This window comes from Aegilops tauschii, chromosome 6 (genome assembly GCF_002575655.3).
Source record: "Aegilops tauschii subsp. strangulata cultivar AL8/78 chromosome 6, Aet v6.0, whole genome shotgun sequence".
NCBI lineage: Eukaryota > Viridiplantae > Streptophyta > Magnoliopsida > Poales > Poaceae > Aegilops > Aegilops tauschii.
Window position 1 is genome coordinate 103,078,511 of NC_053040.3, and position 23,378 is coordinate 103,101,888.

Consider the following 23,378-nt stretch of genomic DNA (forward strand, 5'->3'; position numbering starts at 1 on the left):
CTAGCTACTAACTACGGACCCGACGGTCTACAAAGAACTACTCACGCATCATCAGAGAGGCACCAATGAGGATGATGAACCCCTCCATGATGGTGTTTAGATTGGATCTGGTGGTTCTGGAACTTGCAGCGGCTGGAATTGATTTCTGTCGACTCCCCTAGGGTTTCTGGAATATTGGGGTATTTATAGAGCAAAGAGGCGATGCGGGAGGCCACCGAGGTGGGCACAACCCACATGGGCGCGCCCTGGTGGGTTGTGCCCCCCTCGGGGCACCCCCTAGGTGCTTCTCCAGCCTATTGGGTGTCTTCTGGTCCATCGAAATTCCAAAAATAGTTACGCTGCATTTGGACTCCATTTGATATTGATTTTCTGCGATGTAAAAAACAAGCAAAAGACAACAACTGGCACTAGGCAGTATGTCAATAGGTTAGTACCAAAAAATGATATAAAATGATTGTAAAACATCCAAGAATGATAATATAACAGCATGCAACAATCAAAGATTATAGATACGTTGGAGACGTATCACTAACCAGAGGCTAAATAAATTAATTAATGCAAAATAGGACCTAAAAAGCAAGAACAAAAATAAAATTGGGTTGCCTCCCAACAAGCGCTCTTGTTTAACGCCCTTAGCTAGGCATAAAATATGTATAGATCTAGGTATTGTCATCTTTGGTATGCAATCCATAAGTGGCTCTCATAATAGATTCATATGGAAATTTAATTTTCTTTCTTGGAAAGTGTTCCATGCCCTTCCTTAATGGAAACTGAAATATAATGTCTCCTTCTTTCATATCAATAATTGCACCAATCGTTCTAAGGAAAGGTCTACCAAGAATAATAGGACATGTAGGATTGCAATCTATATCAACAAAAATGAAATCTAGGGGCGCATAATTCCTATTTGCAACAATAAGAACATCATTAATTCTTCCCATAGGTTTCTTAATAGTGGAATCCGCAAGATGCAAATTTAAGGAAAAATCATAAAATTCACGGAAACCTAGCACATCACATAAAGTTTTTGGAATCGTGGAAACACTATCACCCAAATCACACAAAGCATGGCACTCATAATATTTAATCTTAACTTTAATAGGTTCCCACTCATCATAAAGTTTTCTAGGGATAGAAACGTCCAATTCAAGCTTTTCTACAAAAGATTGCATCATAGCATCAACGATATGTTCAGTAAAAGCTTTGTTTTGATTATAAGCATGAGGAGAATTCACATGGATTGCAACAAGGAAACACAATATATTAAAGAACAATTATCATAATTAAATTCCTTGAAATCCAAAAGAGTGGGTTAATTGCTACTTAAAGTTTTGACCTCTCCAATCCTACTTTTATCAATTTTTGCATCAAGATCTAAAAACTCCGAATCATTGGGACGCATTTTAACTAAAGTTGACTCATCTCCAGTCCCATCTTTATCAAGATTTATATTGTAAAACAAAGATTCGATAGAGTCACGTCAATCCCTTTAAGATCTTCATTATTATTTTCACAGAAACTAGAAGAACACGTTTTTACAAACTAATATCGTTTAGCACGCATCTTAGCGGTTCTTTCTTTGCACTCATCCATGGAAATTCTCATAGCTTTGAGACACTCACTAATATCATGCTTGGGTGGAATAGATATAAGTTTCAAAGAATCAACATCAAGAGAAATTCTATCCACATTCCTAGCCAAATCATCAATCTTAAGCAATTTTTCTTCAACCAAAGCATTGAAATTCTTTTGTGAACTCACAAATTCTTTAACACTATTCTCAAAATCAGAGGGCTTCTTATTATAATTTCCATAAGAATTGTTGTAGGAATTACCATAACTATTAGAGGAATTACTAGGAAACGACCTATGATTAAAATTACCTCTATATGCGTTATTACCAAAATTGTTCCTACCAACAAAATTCACATCCATAGATTCATTTTTATTTTCAATAAAAGTAGACAAAGTCATATCATTAGGATCAATATAAGCACTCTTACTAGCAAACAATTTCACAAGCTCATCCATCTTTCCACTCAAAACATTAATCTCTTCAATTGCATGCACTTTTTTACTAGTAGAAGATCTTTCGGTATGCCATTGAGAATAATTAACCATATTATTATCTAGGAATTTAGTAGCTTCTCCTAAAGTAATTTCCATAAAAGTGACTCCCGCGGACGAATCTAAAAGATTTCTGGAAGCAAAATTTAATCTGGCATAAAAAAATTGTATGATCATCCACAAATTCAAACCATGAGTAGGGCAATTTCATATCATCAATTTCATCCTCTCCCAAGATTATGCAACATGTTCATGATCAAGTTGCTTAAAATTCAAAATATCGTTCCTAAGGGAGATGATCTTAGCGGGAGGAAAATACTTGGAAATAAAGGCATCTTTACCCTTATTCCATGAATCAATACTATTTTAGGCAAAGATGAAAACCAAGTTTTAGCATGATCTCGAAGTGAGAATGGAAATAGCTTTAATTTAACAGTCTAATTATTCACATCTTTTTTGTTTTGCATATCACACAAATCAATGAAATTATTTAGATGGGAAGCGGCATCTTCACTACGAAGGCCAGAAAATTGATCTTTCATAACAAGATTCAGCAAAGTGACATTAATTTCACAAGATTCTGCATTAGTAGCGGGAGAAATCGGAGTACTAATAAATTTTATTATTGGTGTTGGAAAAGTCACACAATTTGGTATTCTCTTGAGCCATCGTGACAAATCAAGCAATCCAACACACGAGCACAAAAAAAGCAAACAAAAAAGACGAATAGAAGAGGGGTGAAGAAAAGGCAAATCTTTTCGAAAATCGTTTTAGAAGTGGGGGAGAGGAAAACGAGAGGCTAATGGAAAATAATGTAATGCAAGAGATGATAGTTTATGATGGGTACTTGGTATCTCTTGACTTGGCGTAGATTTCCCCGGCGCCAGAAATTCTTCCTGCTACTTCTTGAGCTTGCGTTGGTTTTTCCCTTGAAGAGGAAAGGGTGATGAAGAAAAGTAGAGATAAGTATTTCCCTCAGTTTGAGAACCAAGGTATCAATCCAGTAGGAGACAACACACAAGTCACCAAATACCTGCACAAACAAACAAAGAACTTGCACCCAACGCAATAAAGGGGTTGTCAATCCCTTCACGATTACTTGCAAAAGTGAAATCTGATAGAAATAGATAAACGGTAAAGTAAATATTTTTGGTTTATAGATCAGAAAGTAAAAGATTGCAAAATAGTAAATCAGAAACTAATATTATGAAAAATAGAACTTGTATGATGGAAAATAGACCCGGGGGCGATAGGTTTCCCTAGAGGCTTCTCTCAAGAAATCAAATAATACGATGGGTGAACAAATTACTGCCGAGCAATTGATAGAAAAGCGCAAAGTTATGACGATATCTAAGGCAATATAGGCATCACGTCCAGGTCAAGTAGACCAAAACGATTCTGCATCTACTACTATTAGTCCACACATCGACCGCTATCCAGCATGCATCTAGAGTATTAAGTTCATAAAGAACAGAGTAATGCATTAAGTAAGATGACATGATGTAGAGGAATTAACTCAAGCAATATGATGAAAACCCCATCTTTTTATCCTCGATGGCAACAATACAATACGTGTGCCCCTACTGTCACTGGGAAAGGTCACCGCAAGATTGAACCCAAAGCTAAGCACTTCTCCCTTTGCAAGAAAAACCAATCTAGTTGGCCAAACCAAACTGATAATTCGAGTAGAATTACAAAGATATGAAATCATGCATAAAAGAATTCAGAGGAAATTCAAATAATATTCATAGATAAGTTGATCATAAATCCACAATTCATCTGATCTTGGCAAACACACCGCAAAAGAGTATTACATCGAATACATCTCCAAGAACATCGAGGAGAACATGTTATTGAGAATCAAAGAGAGAGAAGAACCATCTAGCTACTAGATATTGACCCGTAGGTCTGAGATAAACTACTCACGCTTCATCGGAACAACAATAGAGTTGATGTAGAAGCCCTCCATGATCGAATTCCCCCTTTGGCAGGATGTCAGAAAAGGCCCCTTGATGGGATCTCATGGGTACAGAAGTTTGCGCGGTGGAAAAGTGTTTTCGTGGATACCCTGTTGGTTTGGGGATATATGGGTATATATAGGCGAAAGAATTAGGTCATGACGTGCACGAGGGGCCCACAAGGGTGGGGGGCGCGCCCTACCCCCTGGGCGCGTCCTCCGTTCTTGTGGCCGCCTCGTGGCTCCTCCAACTTCATCGCCAAGTCTCCTGGTCCAAGAAAAATCATCGCGAGGGTTTTATTCCGTTCGGACTCCGTTTGGTATTCCTTTTCTGCGAAACTCAAAAACAAGGAAAAAACAGGAACTGGCACTGCGCTCTAGGTTAATAGGTTAGTCTCAAAAATAATATAAAATAGCATAATAATGCATATAAAACATCTAAAAACAGATAATATAATAGCATGGAACAATCAAAAATTATAGATACATTGGAGACGTATCAGTAGCGTCCACAATGCACTCTCCATTTCACATCTCCGCGCATGTCTGTCACTCCTCTCTTCCCCGTCCCATGGCGATGGGCAAGTCCCGGACCTCAGCGCGAGCTGGCGGCACCGGATTCGTCTCTAGATCATGGCGCTGTCACACTCACTCTCCGGGGTTGGCTTGCTCCTCGGAAGCTGGCTCCTCCACGTAGGAAATCTTCGTATCCTCTGGCGACGAGGAGGACCAGTCGACGACATAGCCGCCCGTTCTCTTGCAGGACACGGTGTATGCGATGACGGATGCTGAGTACGAGGAGCCGATGGAGCAGATACTTTGGCGCTCACTTCTCCACGACGTTGGTCCGGCGGCGCCACCGAAGACGCTCCTCCGCGCCGTCAAGTCAGACCTGTTGTCGCCTCCTCGCCGTCGGGTGAAGGCCGAACCGCCTTCCCTTCCCTGCTCTCCACCGCGCTATCATGGCATTCAAATCGGATGCCACGTCAAGGAGGAGCGGTTGTCGCCATCTCCTCGTCGCGTCATGGAGGAGCGGCTGTCGCCACCTCCCTGCCATGTCAAGGAGGAGCGACCGTCACCACAACCTAGTTGCACCGGTGGAGGCATGCCTCACGCGATCACCGTGAAGGCACGCCGGCGCATCATGCGCTACCTCGGTGCCCGCAAAAAGGGTGTTAACTCATCCTCCCGGTGCCATGAAGACGCAGGAGCATGCTGATAGGGAGTGGGAACTGCGAGAAAGGTGCAACACCGCGCGTCGGGCGGAGGTCACAGACTCTGGCGTCCCGCCGCCACAAATCCTTGCGGACCCGAAGCTCGCAACGGCCTGGGTCCTCGACCGGTCGAAGACCATGACGGGGACAAGCAAGCGCCGTCTCCGCCGCCTCAACTAGGAGATGACGAAGTAAGGCGAGGAGTGGTCTCGCCGCGAGACCACAACCGCAGCTGCCTCCGACAACTCCCGCCGCCTGTCTCTCCGCCTGCCCACGTCTGCGGTGGCCGCGGCCGCAGTGCGCATAGTGGAAGAACAAGTGGAGAAGATCATCCGCGATGCCAGGTGGCGGCCAGGAAGCCCTGCCGCAGCCCGCGCCCTACTACCACTTGAAGCCCGACGACGACAACTCCGATGACGGCGGCCAGCTTGGCATTGCGTAGAGGTCATCATCAAGTATATGGTGTTTTTTGTACAAATTATCTATGATGTAATGAAAATCATTCGATTTTTTAAAGTTTTATCAAATTTGTTTATTTTTGGTAAATTCCGTTTGAATTGAGACCGTACATTTGCGCCTAGTTTTGGATAACCAGCCCCGTATCAATATATGAACTAGTCCCCAAGTCCTCAGATGAATATAGAGCCTGATTTGAGGGGTCAATGTTGGAGATGCCCTAAGTAGCTTTAGTAGATTAGCTCCGTCCGTCCTTTTGATCACAAGCTGGCATCCCCCTTTAAAATAAATCAGTGAAGCAGTGGTGCATCATTACCTACCAAGCAATAAAAAGAGACCGTGATAGTACTATGAGAGCTTGGTAGCACCACTATATATTTGACAACTATCAAGAAGAGATAGTTTGTCTATACTGGAAGTAACATGCAAATTAGTAGGCAACCAAATAGAAAGGGAGAATAAGCTGTACGAGGGGGGAACTCAGAAAACAAAACTTCGAGGCTAGTGTTGTAGTACAGGCTACACGCGTACACCAAAAGAAAAATGGGAGAGAAAGAGCTAGTGAAGTGTAGTTACCATAAATCTGCTAATAGTAGTTCAGGAGAGGCTTGCTCCGGTGCACCCCCCTAACTCAATTTCCTAGGGGTATTCTTGACCCCCGTCATCTATTTTTTCTCCGGCCCGCCGCTACCCATATCCAAGCCCCGTTGCCCATATCCAAGCCCCGTATAACACGTATGACCCATACGTATGTATACGGTGACATCCCGAAAAAAGGATGACACGACCCCACGACCAGGTAGGACCTGCCGACGGCCGATCCATCAATCATGCAGCTCAATCAATCACGCAGCTCCATCATTCACGCAGCTCCTCCATCATTCTGGTGAGTTTCTTTAGGAATATCGGCGGCAGCGATCTTATCGCCGGCGATCTCGTCCGAGAGCTCGCGCGGCACCGTTGTCAACCTCCAGCGCTCGCAGGTACCGCATCCCGTTTCCCCACGTTTGTCTCGCTCGCGGCAGCATCAAACGAACTGCCGCTGTTTTCGTCGTAGTGGTTAACCTAGCAGGGCGGGCAACCTAGCTTTCTGGCGGTCCAGGCCATCGCAGATCTTGTTCTGGTAGTGTTGCTCGTCGTGATATACACAGTGATCACGCGGGCTAAGGTGAGTTTCTTCTTTCTAGGGTTAACCTAGCGTCGGTTGCCGTCGGTTGTGTGCACGACGGCTCCGTTATTTTATGCGGCGGCTTACCTAGGTGTCCGGCGATCCAAAATAATCATGACTGGTGCCGTGGGCTAGGAATCCGGCGGCGCATGTTATCACGGGTAGCGCTGCTTCTCGTGATCCAAAGTGATCACGTACTGGATTCGTGGGACGTACCTTAACGCCGCTTGGTGTGGAGAGGGGGAGGATCCATGGCCGATCAGAGGTCGTTGGCGTCGGTTGTGTGCACGATCTGAACGTCCTCGGTTGGGGCGCTCTCCGGTTGGTGTAGTTTATTTAACATCCGTGATCGTGCGCTAGGTGTTGTATATGTCAACATAGATAATGTTTGCACATGTGATGATACATATTAATTGTTGTAGGAAATGGCGGACGATGAGTTAACTGATATGATGTATGACATGGAGTTTGGAGAACTGATGAAAGACTGGATAGAAGATTGGTCAGATGATGAAAATTCAGATCGTGGAGATAGGTCAGAGAATGGGAACGTATTGGAAGATCTTAATGTGAGTGGCATTATCATGTTGTAATTTTTTGGTGGCATCCGACAATATTATATTTTGAAAATTTATAGATGGATGAACATGATGATGGTCAGGAAAACAATGAGCATGATGATGGTGAGGAAAACAACTCGGAGATCTCGAATGAAGATTACATTAGTCAGGTATGGAAGTGGAATTTTTTGTTGGCATGCATGCAAATTGAATTAATCCTGGAATATTATATGATAAGTACTTATGTATTTGTGTTATATTTTTCAGCTCATTTCCGAATGTCATAATGCGTACGACTATTACGATGAATCCGACGCGGAGACAGGCCTTGATGTCGAATCATTAGCTGCATCTGATTCTGGGGAGTCGCAATCGTCGGTCATCATGAGTGAGGTATGTATGTAATCAATGTTGTATGGAAGTAATGTTATACCGTGGAAAACTGTTTTCATGGCTATGTTATGATTGTCTACATAGTTCTCGAACTCGTAGGGTCCGCACGCCTAACGTTACGATGACAGTTTTATTGAGTTTTGATGTACCGAAGGAGGTCGGAGTCCCGGATGAGATCGGGGATATGACGAGGAGTATCGAAATGGTCGAGACGTAAAAATCGATATATTGGACGACTATATTCGGACTTCGGAAAGGTTCCGAGTGATTCGGGTATTTTTCGGAGTACCGGAGAGTTATGGGAATTCGTATTGGGCCTTAATGGGCCATACGGGAAAGGAGAGAAAGGCCTCAAAAGGTGGCCGCACCCCTCCCCATGATCTGGTCCGAATTGGACTAGGGAAGGGGGGCGCACCCTTCCTTCTTTCTCCTTCCCCCTTCCCTTCTCCTACTCCCACAAGGAAAGGAGGAGTCCTACTCCCGGTGGGAGTAGGACTCCCCCCTATGGCGCGCCTCTCCCCTTGGCCGGCTGCCTCCCCCTTGCTCCTTTATATACGGGGGCAGGGGCACCCCAGAGACACAACAATTGATCCTTGACATCTCTTAGCCGTGTGCGGTGCCCCCCTCCACCATATTACACCTTGATAATACCGTTGCGGAGCTTAGGCGAAGCCCTGCGTCGGTGGAACATCATCATCGTCACCACGCCGTCGTGCTGACGAAACTCTCCCTCAACACTCGGCTGGATCGGAGTTCGAGGGACGTCATCGAGCTGAACGTGTGTAGAACTCGGAGGTGCCGTACGTTCGGTACTTGATCGGCCGGATCGTGAAGACGTACGACTACATCAACCGCGTTGTGATAACGCTTCTGCTGTCGGTCTACGAGTGTACGTGGACAACACTCTCCCCTCTCGTTGCTATGCATCACCATGATCTTGCGTGTGCGTAGGAATTTTTTTGAAATTACTACGTTCCCCAATAGTGGCATCCGAGCCTGGTTTTATGCGTTGATGCTATGCACAAGTAGAACACAAGTGAGTTGTGGGCGATATAAGTCATACTGCTTACCAGCATGTCATACTTTGGTTCAGCGGTATTGTGAGATGAAGCGGCCCGGACCGACATTACGCGTACGCTTACGTGAGACTGGTTTCACCGTGGCGAGCACTCGTTGCTTAAAGGTGACTGGCGGGTGTCTGTCTCTCTCACTTTAGTTGAACCGAGTGTGGCTACGCCCGGTCCTTGCGAAGGTTAAAACAGCACCAACTTGACAAACTATCGTTGTGGTTTTGATGCGTAGGTAAGAACGGTTCTTGCTAAGCCCGTAGCAGCCACGCAAACTTGCAACAACAAAGTAGAAGACGTCTAACTTGTTTTTGCAGGGCATGTTGTGATGTGATATGGTCAAGACATGATGTGATATAATTTGTTGTATGAGATGATCATGTTTTGTAACCGAGTTATCGGCAACTGGCAGGAGCCATATGGTTGTCGTTTTATTGTATGCAATGCAATCGCCATGTAATGCTTTACTTTATCACTAAGCGGTAACGATAGTCGTAGAAGCATAAGATTGACGAGACGACAACGATACTACGATGGAGATCAAGGTGTCGCGCCGGTGACGATGGTGATCATGACGGTGCTTTGGAGATGGAGATGACAAGCACAAGATGATGATGGCCATATCATATCACTTATATTGATTGCATGTGATGTTAATCCTTTATGCATCTTATCTTGCTTTGTTTGACGGTAGCATTATAAGATGATCCTTCACTATATTATCAAAGTATAAGTGTTCTCCCTGAGTATGCACCGTTGCGAAAGTTCTTCGTGCCGAGACACCACGTGATGATCGGGTGTGATAGGCTCTACGTTCAAATACAACGGGTGCAAAACAGTTGCACACGCGGAATACTCAGGTTAAACTTGACGAGCCTAGCATATAACAGATATGGCCTCGGAACACGGAGACCGAAAGGTTGAGCGTGAATCATATAGTAGATATGATCAACATAGTGATGTTCACCGTTGAAACTACTCCATCTCACGTGATGATCGGACATGGTTTAGTTGATATGGATCACGTGATCACTTAGAGGATTAGAGGGATGTCTATCTAAGTGGGAGTTCTTAAGTAATATGATTAATTGAACTTAAATTTATCATGAACATAGTCTTGATAGTATTTTGCAAATTATGTTGTAGATCAATAGCTCGCGTTGTTGCTTCCCTGTGTTTATTTTTGATATGTTCCTAGAGAAAAATTATGTTGAAAGATGTTAGTAGCAAAGATGCGGATTGGATCCGTGATCTGAGGATTATCCTCATTGCTGCGCAGAAAAATTATGTCCTTGATGCACCGCTAGGTGACAGACCTATTGCAGGAGTAGATACAGACGTTATGAACGTTTAGCTAGCCCAATATGATGACTACTTGATAGTTTAGTGCACCATGCTTAACGGCTTAGAATCGGGACTTCAAAGACGTTTTGAACGTCATGGACTATATGAGATGTTCCAGGAGTTGAAGTTAATATTTCAAGCAAATACCCGAGTTGAGAGATATGAAGTCTCCAACAAGTTCTATAGCTAAAAGATGGAGGAGAATCGCTCAACTAGTGAGCATGTGCTCAGATTGTCTGGGTACAACAATCGCTTGAATCAAGTGGGAGTTAATCTTCCAGATAAAATAGTGATTGACAGAATTCTCTAGTCACCATCACCAAGTTAGTAGAACTTCGTGATGAACTATAGAATGCAAGGGATGACAAAAGTAATTCCCGAGCTCTTCGTGATGCTGAAATCGACGAAGGTAGAAATCAAGAAAAACATCAAGTGTTGATGGTTGACGAGACCACTAGTTTCAAGAAAAGGGCAAAGGGAAGAAGGGGAACTTCAAGAAGAACGGCAAGCAAGTTGCTGCTCAAGTGAAGAAGCCTAAATCTGGTCCTAAGCCTGAGACTAAGTGCTTCTACTGCAAAGGGACTGGTCACTGGAAGCGGAACTACCCCAACTATTTGGTGGATAAGAAGGATGGCAAAGTGAACAAAGGTATATTTGATATATAGATTATTGATGTGTACTTTACTAGTGTTTATAGCAACCCCTCGGTAATTGATACTGGTTCAGTTGCTAATAGTAGTAACTCGAAACGGGAGTTGCAGAATAAACAGAGACTAGTAAAAGTGAACAAAGGTATATTTGATATACAGATTATTGATGTGTACTTTACTAGCGTTTATAGCAACCCCTCGGTAATTGATACTGGTTCAGTTGCTAAAGAGTAGTAACTCGAAAACGGGAGTTGCAGAATAAACAGAGACTAGTAAAAGGCGAGGTGACGATGTGTGTTGGAAGTAGTTCCAAGATTGATATGATCATCATCGCACACTCCCTGTACTTTCGGGATTAGTGTTGAAACTAAATAAGTGTTATTTGGTGTTTGCGTTGAGCATGAATATGATTTGATCATGTTTATTGCAATACGGTTATTCATTTAAGTTAGAGAACAATTGTTGTTCTGTTTAACATGAATAAAAACCTTCTATGGTCATACACACCAACGAAAATTGTTTGTTGGATCTCCATCGTGGTGGTACACATATTCATAATAATGAAGCCAAAGGATGCAAAGTTAATAATGATAGTGCAACTTATTTGTGGCACTGCCGTTTAGGTCATATTGGTGTAAAGCACATGAAGAAACTCCATACTGATGGGATTTTGGAATCACTTGATTATGAATCACTTGATGCTTGTGAACCGTGCCTTATGGGCAAGATGACTAAAACGCCGTTCTCCGGAACTATGGAGGGAGCAACAGATTTGTTGGAAATCATACATACAGATGTATGTGGTCCGATGAATATTGAGGCTCGTAGCAGGTATCATTATTTTCTGACCTTCACAGATGATTTGAGAAGATATGGGTATATCTACTTAATGAAACAAGAGTCTGAAACATTTGAGAAGTTCATATAATTTCAGAGTGAAGCAGAAAATCATCGTAACAAGAAAATAAAGTTTCTACGATCTGATCATGGAGAAGAGTATTTAAGTTACGAGTTTGGCCTTCAGTTAAAACAATGTGAAATAGTTTCATTACTCACGCCACCTGGAACACCACAGCATAATGGTGTGTCCGAACGTCATAACCGTACTTCATTGGATATAGTGCAATCTATGATGTTTCTTACCAATTTACCACTATCGTTTTGGGGTTATGCATTAGAGACAGCTGCATTCACGTTAAATAGGGCACCATCAAAATCTGTTGAGACGACGCCTTATGAACTGAGGTTTAGCAAGAAACCAAAGTTGTCGTTTCTTAAAATTTTGGGGTTGCGATGCTTATGTGAAAAAGTTTCATCCTGATAAGCTCAAACCCAAATCGGAGAAATGTGTCTTCATAGGATACCCAAAGGAGACTGTTGGGTATACCTTCTATCACAGATCCGAAGGCAAAAACTTTTGTTGCTAAATTCGGAAATTTTCTAGAGAAGGAGTTTCTCTCGAAAGAAGTGAGTGGGAGGAAAGTAGAACTTGATGAGGTAACTATACCTGCTCCCTTATTGGAAAGTAGTTCATCACAGAAACCAGTTTCTGAGACTCCTACACCAATTAGTGAGGAAGTTAATGATGATGATCATGTAAACTTCAGATCAAGTTACTACCAAACCTCGTAGGTAAATCAGAGTAAAATGCGCACCAGTGTGGTACGGTAATCCTGTTCTGGATGTTACGTTACTAGACCATGACGAACCTACAAACTATGAAGAAGCGATGGTGAGCCCAGATTCCGCAAAATGGCTTGAGGCCATGAAATCTGAGATGAGATCCATGTATGAGAACAAAGTGTGGACTTTGGTTGACTTGCCCGATGATCGGCAAGCAATTGAGAATAAATGGATCGTCAAGAGGAAGACGGACGCTGATAGTAGTATCACTATCTACAAAGCTAGAATTGTCGCAAAAAGGTTTTCGACAAGTTTAAGATGTTGACTACGATGAGAGTTTCTCAGTCGTATCTATGCTTAAATCTGTCTGAATCATGTTAGCAATTGCCGCATTTTATGAAATATGGCAAATGGATAAACAAAACTGCATTCCTTAATGGATTTATTAAAGAAGAGTTGTATATGATGCAACCAGGAGGTTTTGTCAATCCTAAAGATGCTAACAAAATATGCAAGCTGCAGCGATCCATCTATGGACTGGTGCAAGCATCTCGGAGTTGGAATATACACTTTGATAAGTTGATCAAAGGATATAGTTTTATACAGACTTGTGGTGAAGCCTGTATTTACAAGAAAGTGAGTGGGAGCACTACAGCATTTCTGATAAGTATATGTGAATGACATATTGTTGATCGGAAATAATGTAGAATTATTCTGCAAAGCATAAAGGAGTGTTTGAAAGGAGTTTTTCAAAGAAAGACCTCGGTGAAGCTGCTTACATATTGAGCATCAAGATCTATAGAGATAGATCAAGACGCTTGATAAGTTTTTTCAATGAGTACATACCTTAACAAGATTTTGAAATAGTTCAAAATAGAACAGTCAAAGAAAAGAGTTTCTTGCCTATGTTACATGGTGTGAAATTGAGTAAGACTCAAAGCCCGACCACGGCAGAAGATAGAAAGAGAATGAAAGTCATTCCCTATGCCTTGGCCATAGGTTCTATAAAGTATGCCATGCTGTGTACCAGATCTATTGTATACCCTACACTGATTTTGGCAAGGGAGTACAATAGTGATCTAGGAGTAGATCACTAGACAGCGGTCAAAATTATCCTTACTGGAATAAGGATATGTTTCTCGATTATGGAAGTGCCCAAAGGCTCGTCGTAAATGGTTACGTCAATGCAAGTTTTGACACTAATCTAGATAACTCTAAGTCTCAGTCTAGATACATATTGAAAGTCGGAGCAATTAGCTAGAGTAGCTCCATGCAGAGCATTGTAGACATAGAAATTTGCAAAATACTTACGGATCTGAATATGACAGACCCGTTGACTAAAATTATCTCACAAGCAAAACATGATCACACCTTAGTACTCTTTGGGTGTTAATCACATAGCGATGTGAACTAGATTACTGACTCTAGTAAACCCTTTGGGTGATGGTCACATGACGATGTGAACTATGGGTGTTAATCACATGGTGATGTGAACTATTCATGTTAAATCACATGGCGATGTGAACTAGATTATTGACTCTAGTGCAAGTGGGAGACTGAAGGAAATATGCCCTAGAGGCAATAATAAAGTTATTATTTATTTCCTTATATCATGATAAATGTTTATTATTCATGCTAGAATTGTATTAACCGGAAACATAATACATGTATGAATATATAGACAAACAGAGTGTCACTAGTATGCCTCTACTTGACTAGCTCGTTAATCAAAGATGGTTATGTTTCCTAGCCATAGACATAAGTTGTCATTTGATTAACGAGATCACCTCATTAGGAGAATGACGTGATTGACTTGACCCACTCCGTTAGCTTAGCACTCGATCGTTTGGTATATTGCTATTGCTTTCTTCATGACTTATACATGTTCGTATGACTATGAGATTATGCAACTCCCATTTACCGGAGGAACATTTGTGTGCTACCAAACGTCACAACGTAAATGGGTGATTATAAAGGTGCTCTACAGGTGTCTCCAAAGGTACTTGTTGGGTTGGCGTATTTCGAGATTAGGATTTGTCACTCCGATTGTCGGAGAGGTATCTCTGGGCCCACTCGGTAATGCACATCACTATAAGCCTTGCAAGCATTGTGACTAATGAGTTAGTTGCGTGATGATGTGTTACGGAACGAGTAAAGAGACTTGCCGGTAACGAGATTGAACTAGGTATCGAGATACTGACGATCAAATCTCGGGCAAGTAACATACCGGTGACAAAGGGAACAACGTATGTTGTTATGCGGTCTGACCGATAAAGATCTTCGTAGAATATGTGGGAGCCAATATGGGCATCCAGGTCCCGCTATTGGTTATTGACCGGAGACGTGTCTCGGTCATGTCTACATAGTTCTCGAACCCGTAGGGTCCGCACGCTTAACGTTACGATGACAGTTTTATTGAGTTTTGATGTACCGAAGGAGGTCGGAGTCCTGGATGAGATCGGGGATATGACGAGGAGTCTCGAAATGGTCGAGACGTAAAACTCGATATATTGGACGACTATATTCGGACTTCGGAAAGGTTCCGAGTGATTCGGGTGTTTTTTGGAGTACCGGAGAGTTACGGGAATTCGTAGTGGGCCTTAATGGGCCATATGGGAAAGGAGAGAAAGGCCTCAAAAGGTGGCCGCACCCCTCCCCATGATCTGGTCCGAATTGGACTAGGGAAGGGGGGCGCACCCTTCCTTCTTTCTCCTTCCCCCTTCCCTTCTCCTACTCCCACAAGGAAAGGAGGAGTCCTACTCCTGGTGGGAGTAGGACTCCGCCCTATGGCGCACCTCTCTCCTTGGCCGGCTGCCTCCCCATTGATCCTTTATATACGGGGGCAGGGGGGCACCCCAGAGACACAACAATTAATCCTTGAGATCTCTTAGCCGTGTGCGGTGCCCCCCTCCACCATATTACACCTCGATAATACCGTTGCGGAGCTTAGGCGAAGCCCTGCGTCGGTGGAACATCATCATCGTCACCACGCCGTCGTGCTGACGAAACTCTCCCTCAACACTCGGCTGGATCGGAGTTCGAGGGACGTCATCGAGCTGAACGTGTGTAGAACTCGGAGGTGCCGTACGTTCGGTACTTGATCGGTCGGATCGTGAAGACGTACGACTACATCAAGGTGTCGCGCCGGTGACGATGGTGATCATGACGGTGCTTCGGAGATGGAGATCACAAGCACAAGATGATGATGGCCATATCATATCACTTATATTGATTGCATGTGATGTTAATCCTTTATGCATCTTATCTTGCTTTGTTTGACGGTAGCATTATAAGATGATCCTTCACTAAATTATCAAAGTATAAGTGTTCTCCCTGAGTATGCACCGTTGCGAAAGTTCTTCGTGCTGAGACACCACGTGATGATCGGGTGTGATAGGCTCTACGTTCAAATACAACGGGTGCAAAACAGTTGCACACGCGGAATACTCAGGTTAAACTTGACGAGCCTAGCATATAACAGATATGGCCTCGGAACACGGAGACCGAAAGGTCGAGCGTGAATCATATAGTAGATATGATCAACATAGTGATGTTCACCGTTGAAACTACTCCATCTCACGTGATGATCGGACATGGTTTAGTTGATATGGATCACGTGATCACTAAGAGGATTAGAGGGATGTCTATCTAAGTGGGAGTTCTTAAGTAATATGATTAAGTGAACTTAAATTTATCATGAACTTAGTCCTGATAGTATTTTGCAAATTATGTTGTAGATCAATAGCTCGCGTTGTTGCTTCCTTGTGTTTATTTTGATATGTTCCTAGAGAAAAATTATGTTGAAAGATGTTAGTAGCAAAGATGCGGATTGGATCCGTGATCTGAGGATTATCCTCATTGCTGCGCAGAAAAATTATGTCCTTGATGCACCGCTAGGTGACAGACCTATTGCAGGAGTAGATGCAGACGTTATGAACGTTTAGCTAGCCCAATATGATGACTACTTGATAGTTTAGTGCACCATGCTTAACGGCTTAGAATCAGGACTTCAAAGACGTTTTGAACGTCATGGACCATATGAGATGTTCCAGGAGTTGAAGTTAATATTTCAAGCAAATACCCGAGTTGAGGGATATGAAGTCTCCAACAAGTTCTATAGCTAAAAGATGGAGGAGAATCGCTCAACTAGTGAGCATGTGCTCAGATTGTCTGGGTACAACAATCGCTTGAATCAAGTGGGAGTTAATCTTCCAGATAAAATAGTGATTGACAGAATTCTCTAGTCACCATCACCAAGTTAGTAGAACTTCGTGATGAACTATATAATGCAAGGGATGACGAAAGTAATTGCCGAGCTCTTCGTGATGCTGGAATCGACGAAGGTAGAAATCAAGAAAAACATCAAGTGTTGATGGTTGACGAGACCACTAGTTTCAAGAAAAGGGCAAAGGGAAGAAGGGGAACTTCAAGAAGAACGGCAAGCAAGTTGCTGCTCAAGTGAAGAAGCCTAAATCTGGTCCTAAGCCTGAGACTAAGTGCTTCTACTGCAAAGGGACTGGTCACTGGAAGCGGAACTACCCCAACTATTTGGTGGATAAGAAGGATGGCAAAGTGAACAAAGGTATATTTTATATACAGATTATTGATGTGTACTTTACTAGTGTTTATAGCAACCCCTCGGTAATTGATACTGGTTCAGTTGCTAATAGTAGTAACTCGAAACGGGAGTTCCAGAATAAACAGAGACTAGTAAAAGTGAACAAAGGTATTTGATACTGGTTCAGTTGCTAAAGAGTAGTAACTCGAAAACGGGAGTTGCAGAATAAACAGAGACTAGTAAAAGGCGAGGTGACGATGTGTGTTGGAAGTAGTTCCAAGATTGATATGATCATCATCGCACACTCCCTGTACTTTCGGGATTAGTGTTGAAACTAAATAAGTGTTATTTGGTGTTTGCGTTGAGCATGAATATGATTTGATCATGTTTATTGCAATACGGTTATTCATTTAAGTTAGAGAACAATTGTTGTTCTGTTTAACATGAATAAAAACCTTCTATGGTCATACACACCAACGAAAATTGTTTGTTGAATCTCGATCGTGGTGGTACACATATTCATAATAATGAAGCCAAAAGATGCAAAGTTACTAATGATAGTGCAACTTATTTGTGGCACTGCCGTTTAGGTCATATTGGTGTAAAGCGCATGAAGAAACTCCACACTGATGGGATTTTGGAATCACTTGATTATGAATCACTTGATGCTTGCGAACCGTGCCTTATGGGCAAGATGACTAAAACGCCGTTCTCCGGAACTATGGAGAGAGCAACAGATTTGTTGGAAATCATACATACAGATGTATGTGGTCCGATGAATATTGAGGCTCGTAGTAGGTATCATTATTTTCTGACCTTCACAGATGATTTGAGCAGATATGGGTATATCTACTTAATGAAACAAGAGTCTGAAACATTTGAGAAGTTCATATAATTTCAGAGTGAAGCAGAAAATCATCGTAACAAGAAAATAAAGTTTCTACGATCTGATCATGGAGAAGAGTATTTAAGTTACGAGTTTGGCCTTCAGTTAAAACAATGTGAAATAGTTTCATTACTCACGCCACCTGGAACACCACAGCATAATGGTGTGTCCGAACGTCATAACCGTACTTCATTGGATATAGTGCAATCTATGATGTTTCTTACCAATTTACCACTATCGTTTTGGGGTTATGCATTAGAGACAGCTGCATTCACGTTAAATAGGGCACCATCAAAATCCGTTGAGACGACGACTTATGAACTAAGGTTTAGCAAGAAACCAAAGTTGTCGTTTCTTAAAATTTTGGGGTTGCGATGCTTATGTGAAAAAGTTTCATCCTGATAAGCTCAAACCCAAATCGGAGAAATGTGTCTTCATAGGATACCCAAAGGAGACTGTTGGGTATACCTTCTATCACAGATCCGAAGGCAAAAACTTTTGTTGCTAAATTCGGAAATTTTCTAGAGAAGGAGTTTCTCTTGAAAGAAGTGAGTGGGAGGAAAGTAGAACTTGATGAGGTAACTATACCTGCTCCCTTATTGGAAAGTAGTTCATCACAGAAACCAGTTTCTGAGACTCCTACACCAATTAGTGAGGAAGTTAATGATGATGATCATGTAAACTTCAGATCAAGTTACTACCAAACCTCGTAGGTAAACCAGAGTAAAATCCGCACCTGTGTGGTACGGTAATCCTGTTCTGGATGTTATGTTACTAGACCATGACGAACCTACAAACTATGAAGAAGCGATGGTGAGCCCAGATTCCGCAAAATGGCTTGAGGCCATGAAATCTGAGATGAGATCCATGTATGAGAACAAAGTGTGGACTTTGGTTGACTTGCCCGATGATCGGCAAGCAATTGAGAATAAATGGATCATCAAGAGGAAGACGGACGCCGATAGTAGTATCACTATCTACAAAGCTAGAATTGTCGCAAAAAGGTTTTCGACAAGTTCAAGATGTTGACTACGATGAGAGTTTCTCACTCGTATCTATGCTTAAATCTGTCTGAATCATGTTAGCAATTGCCGCATTTTATGAAATATGGCAAATGGATAAACAAAACTGCATTCCTTAATGGATTTATTAAAGAAGAGTTGTATATGATGCAACCAGGAGGTTTTGTCAATCCTAAAGATGCTAACAAAATATGCAAGCTCCAGCGATCCATCTATGGACTGGTGCAAGCATCTCGGAGTTGGAATATACACTTTGATAAGTTGATCAAAGGATATAGTTTTATACAGACTTGCGGTGAAGCCTGTATTTACAAGAAAGTGAGTGGGAGCACTACAGCATTTCTGATAAGTATATGTGAATGACATATTGTTGATCGGAAATAATGTAGAATTATTCTGCAAAGCATAAAGGAGTGTTTGAAAGGAGTTTTTCAAAGAAAGACCTCGGTGAAGCTGCTTACATATTGAGCATCAAGATCTATAGAGACAGATCAAGACGCTTGATAAGTTTTTTCAATGAGTACATACCTTAACAAGATTTTGAAATAGTTCAAAATAGAACATTCAAAGAAAAGAGTTTCTTGCCTGTGTTACATGGTGTGAAATTGAGTAAGACTCAAAGCCCGACCACGGCAGAAGATAGAAAGAGAATGAAAGTCATTCCCTATGCCTTGGCCATAGGTTCTATAAAGTATGCCATGCTGTGTACCAGATCTATTGTATACCCTACACTGATTTTGGCAAGGGAGTACAATAGTGATCTAGGAGTAGATCACTAGACAGCGGTCAAAATTATCCTTACTGGAATAAGGATATGTTTCTCGATTATGGAAGTGCCAAAAGGCTCGTCGTAAAAGGTTAAGTCAATGCAAGTTTTGACACTAATCTAGATAACTCTAAGTCTCGGTCTAGATACATATTGAAAGTGGGAGCAATTAGCTAGAGTAGCTCCATGCAGAGCATTGTAGACATAGAAATTTGCAAAATACTTACGGATGTGAATATGACAGACCCGTTGACTAAAATTATCTCACAAGCAAAACATGATCACACCTTAGTACTCTTTGGGTGTTAATCACATAGCGATGTGAACTAGATTACTGACTCTAGTAAACCCTTTGGGTGATGGTCACATGACGATGTGAACTATGGGTGTTAATCATATGGTGATGTGAACTATTCATGTTAAATCACATGGCGATGTGAACTAGATTATTGACTCTAGTGCAAGTGGGAGACTGAAGGAAATATGCCCTAGAGGCAATAATAAAGTTATTATTTATTTCCTTATATCATGATAAATGTTTATTATTCATGCTAGAATTGTATTAACCGGAAACATAATACATGTGTGAATATATAGACAAACAGAGTGTCACTAGTATGCCTCTACTTGACTAGCTCGTTAATCAAAGATGGTTATGTTTCCTAGCCATAGACATAAGTTGTCATTTGATTAACGAGATCACCTCATGAGGAGAATGACGTGATTGACTTGACCCATTCCGTTAGCTTAGCACTCGATCGTTTAGTATGTTGCTATTGCTTTCTTCATGACTTATACATGTTCCTATGACTATGAGATTATGCAACTCCCGTTTACCGGAGGAACACTTTGTGTGCTACCAAACGTCACAACGTAAATGGGTGATTATAAAGGTGCTCTACAGGTGTCTCCAAAGGTACTTGTTGGGTTGGCGTATTTCGAGATTAGGATTTGTCACTCCGATTGTCGGAGAGGTATCTCTGGGCCCACTCGGTAATGCACATCACTATAAGCCTTGCAAGAATTGTGACTAATGAGTTAGTTGCGTGATGATGTGTTACGGAACGAGTAAAGAGACTTGCCGGTAACGAGATTGAACTAGGTATCGAGATACTGACGATCAAATCTCGGGCAAGTAACATACCGGTGACAAAGGGAACATTGTATGTTGTTATGCGGTCTGACCGATAAAGATCTTCGTAGAATATGTGGGAGCCAATATGGGCATCCAGGTCCCGCTATTGGTTATTGACCGGAGACGTGTCTCGGTCATGTCTACATAGTTCTCGAACCCGTAGGGTCCGCACGCTTAACGTTACGATGACAGTTTTATTGAGTTTTGATGTACCGAAGGAGGTCGGAGTCCCGGATGAGATCGGGGATATGACGAGGAGTCTCGAAATGGTCAAGACGTAAAAATCGATATATTGGACGACTATATTCGGACTTCGGAAAGGTTCCGAGTGATTCGGGTATTTTTCGGAGTACCGGAGAGTTACGGGAATTCATATTGGGCCTTAATGGGTCATACGGGAAAGGAAAGAAAGGCCTCAAAAGGTGGCCGCACCCCTCCCCATGATCTGGTCCGAATTGGACTAGGGAAGGGGGGCGCACCCTTCCTTCTTTCTCCTTCCCCCTTCCCTTCTCCTACTCCCACAAGGAAAGGAGGAGTCCTACTCCCGATGGGAGTAGGACTCCCCCCTATGGCGCACCTCTCCCCTTGGCCGGCTGCCTCCCCCTTGCTCCTTTATATACGGGGGCAGGGGGCACCCCAGAGACACAACAATTGATCCTTGAGATCTCTTAGCCGTGTGCGGTGCCCCCCTCACCATATTACACCTCGATAATACCGTTGCGAAGCTTAGGCGAAGCCCTGCGTCGGTGGAACATCATCATCGTCACCACGCCGTCGTGCTGACGAAACTCTCCCTCAACACTCGGCTGGATCGGAGTTCGAGGGACGTCATCGAGCTGAACGTGTGTAGAACTCGGAGGTGCCGTACGTTCGGTACTTGATCGGTCGGATCGTGAAGACGTACGACTACATCAACCGCGTTGTGATAACGCTTCCGCTGTCGGTCTACGAGGGTACGTGGACAACACTCTCCCCTCTCGTTGCTCTGCATCACCATGATCTTGCGTGTGCGTAGGAAATTTTTTGAAATTACTACGTTCCCCAACAGTTATATTATATTAGAAAACTAGACGATACCTGGCATGTTGTTGCGGGAATGTTTTGCAATATATTCATAGAGAAATGGTTACGTGTAACATGTATATGTTGTTGCGGGAATATTTTGTTTGCATGTTGTGGTGGACCTTTCTCCATACATGTTGAACGACGAGGTGGCAAACTTGCATGTTAAGAGAAATAGGTTAGTGGTGGCTAGTTGTTTAGATATAGAAGATGTAATTATGTGTGGTAATAATTAAATTTTTTTCACTCCTTTGGTTCACCACCATTTAGATATAGAAGATACCAGCTCACTTTGGTCTATAGTATAGACTTCGTACCAAAAACCCACCATTTTCCCCTCATAAAGAAAAGAAAAACCCACCATTTTATGGCTTGTAGTGTAACTCGGGCCGCTTGTCGCGATGACGTGGAGGGGGGTGACGGATGCCGTTAGACGGCGCGACACACGGCCGCTCCCGTTGCCGAGCCCATTTAACAATTTTTATTTTGATTACAGCCCGTTTAAATGGGCCGCGCTGGCCACCTGGTCGGGGCGGTTCTTCCCTCGCGATCTCCACGCGCATTCTATCTATCCACTGCAACCGCCGCCGCCGCTGCCGCCACCGATCCACGTCTTGCCGCCGGTCACGTTACGCGATGGTTTCGTGGAGCGACGAGTCGAGCTCTTCTTCGGATGGCGAATCCGTGACTAGCCTGCAGGTACGCTCCTACTATATAATCTCCAAATAGTGCTAGGCTTAGGGTTAGAGTTCTTCATTTCCGGTATTTAACGCAGGGCGTTGATTTGTGCATTATCTCTGTTGTTTCGTTTAGCTTCCTACGACTATCCCTTGTTATGAATGGAGTGGCATTGCTCACGATCTGTCTTCTCGTTGTCTGCATCGAGAACCTTGCGTCAGGCTAGTTGCTTTCGATTCCTTGGACACTGGCAGACGTTTTCTTGCCTGTGGTCGGAAGGTATGTTGTTCCGTACTGTAAATATATGTTTAAATTACCTCGTGCTTGATTTACTTCACGGTAATCCATTGTTCTGCCCAAAATTGCATACAACTTCAATTAATTTGTGCATTTACAAAGTCCGTATTTATGTTGTTTTTTACTGTCTAATATTTGTTTTAGCACATAATAGCATATACTTGTAATTAATTGATCCATATATATATGTATATCATTGCATGCTACACTTTGTGTTTATATGACTCGGACCATATTTTTAGTGCATTGCATGTAATTGTATTGCATTTGTGCATATATGATTGAGACCATATTTTTTCACACTGTAGGAAGAAGTGAAATGTAACTATCTGGAATGGGTAGACCCGGAGTGGTCAGTGGCTACAAAGTTCTGCCTGAGAGAACTGTGGAGCATGTATGACGAGAAGCTGAGATAGAATATTAAGAATGTTGAAGAAAAATGCATGTTAATTGGAGAAAAGAGGAGGACGGAGGA

General features: G+C 42.6%; 1 protein-coding gene across 1 annotated transcript; it reads left to right on the forward strand.

Moving 5' to 3' along the window:
- Positions 1 to 7,250: 7,250 nt before the first annotated feature.
- Positions 7,251 to 23,319, forward strand: LOC109747235 (uncharacterized). The gene is made up of 4 exons (XM_073501788.1): positions 7,251 to 7,431; positions 7,524 to 7,592; positions 7,690 to 7,815; positions 23,212 to 23,319. The coding sequence occupies exons 1-4, from the start codon at positions 7,288 to 7,290 to the stop codon at positions 23,317 to 23,319; spliced, it is 447 nt and encodes a 148-aa protein (XP_073357889.1). The 5' UTR covers positions 7,251 to 7,287.
- The last annotated feature ends 59 nt before the right edge of the window (positions 23,320 to 23,378 follow it).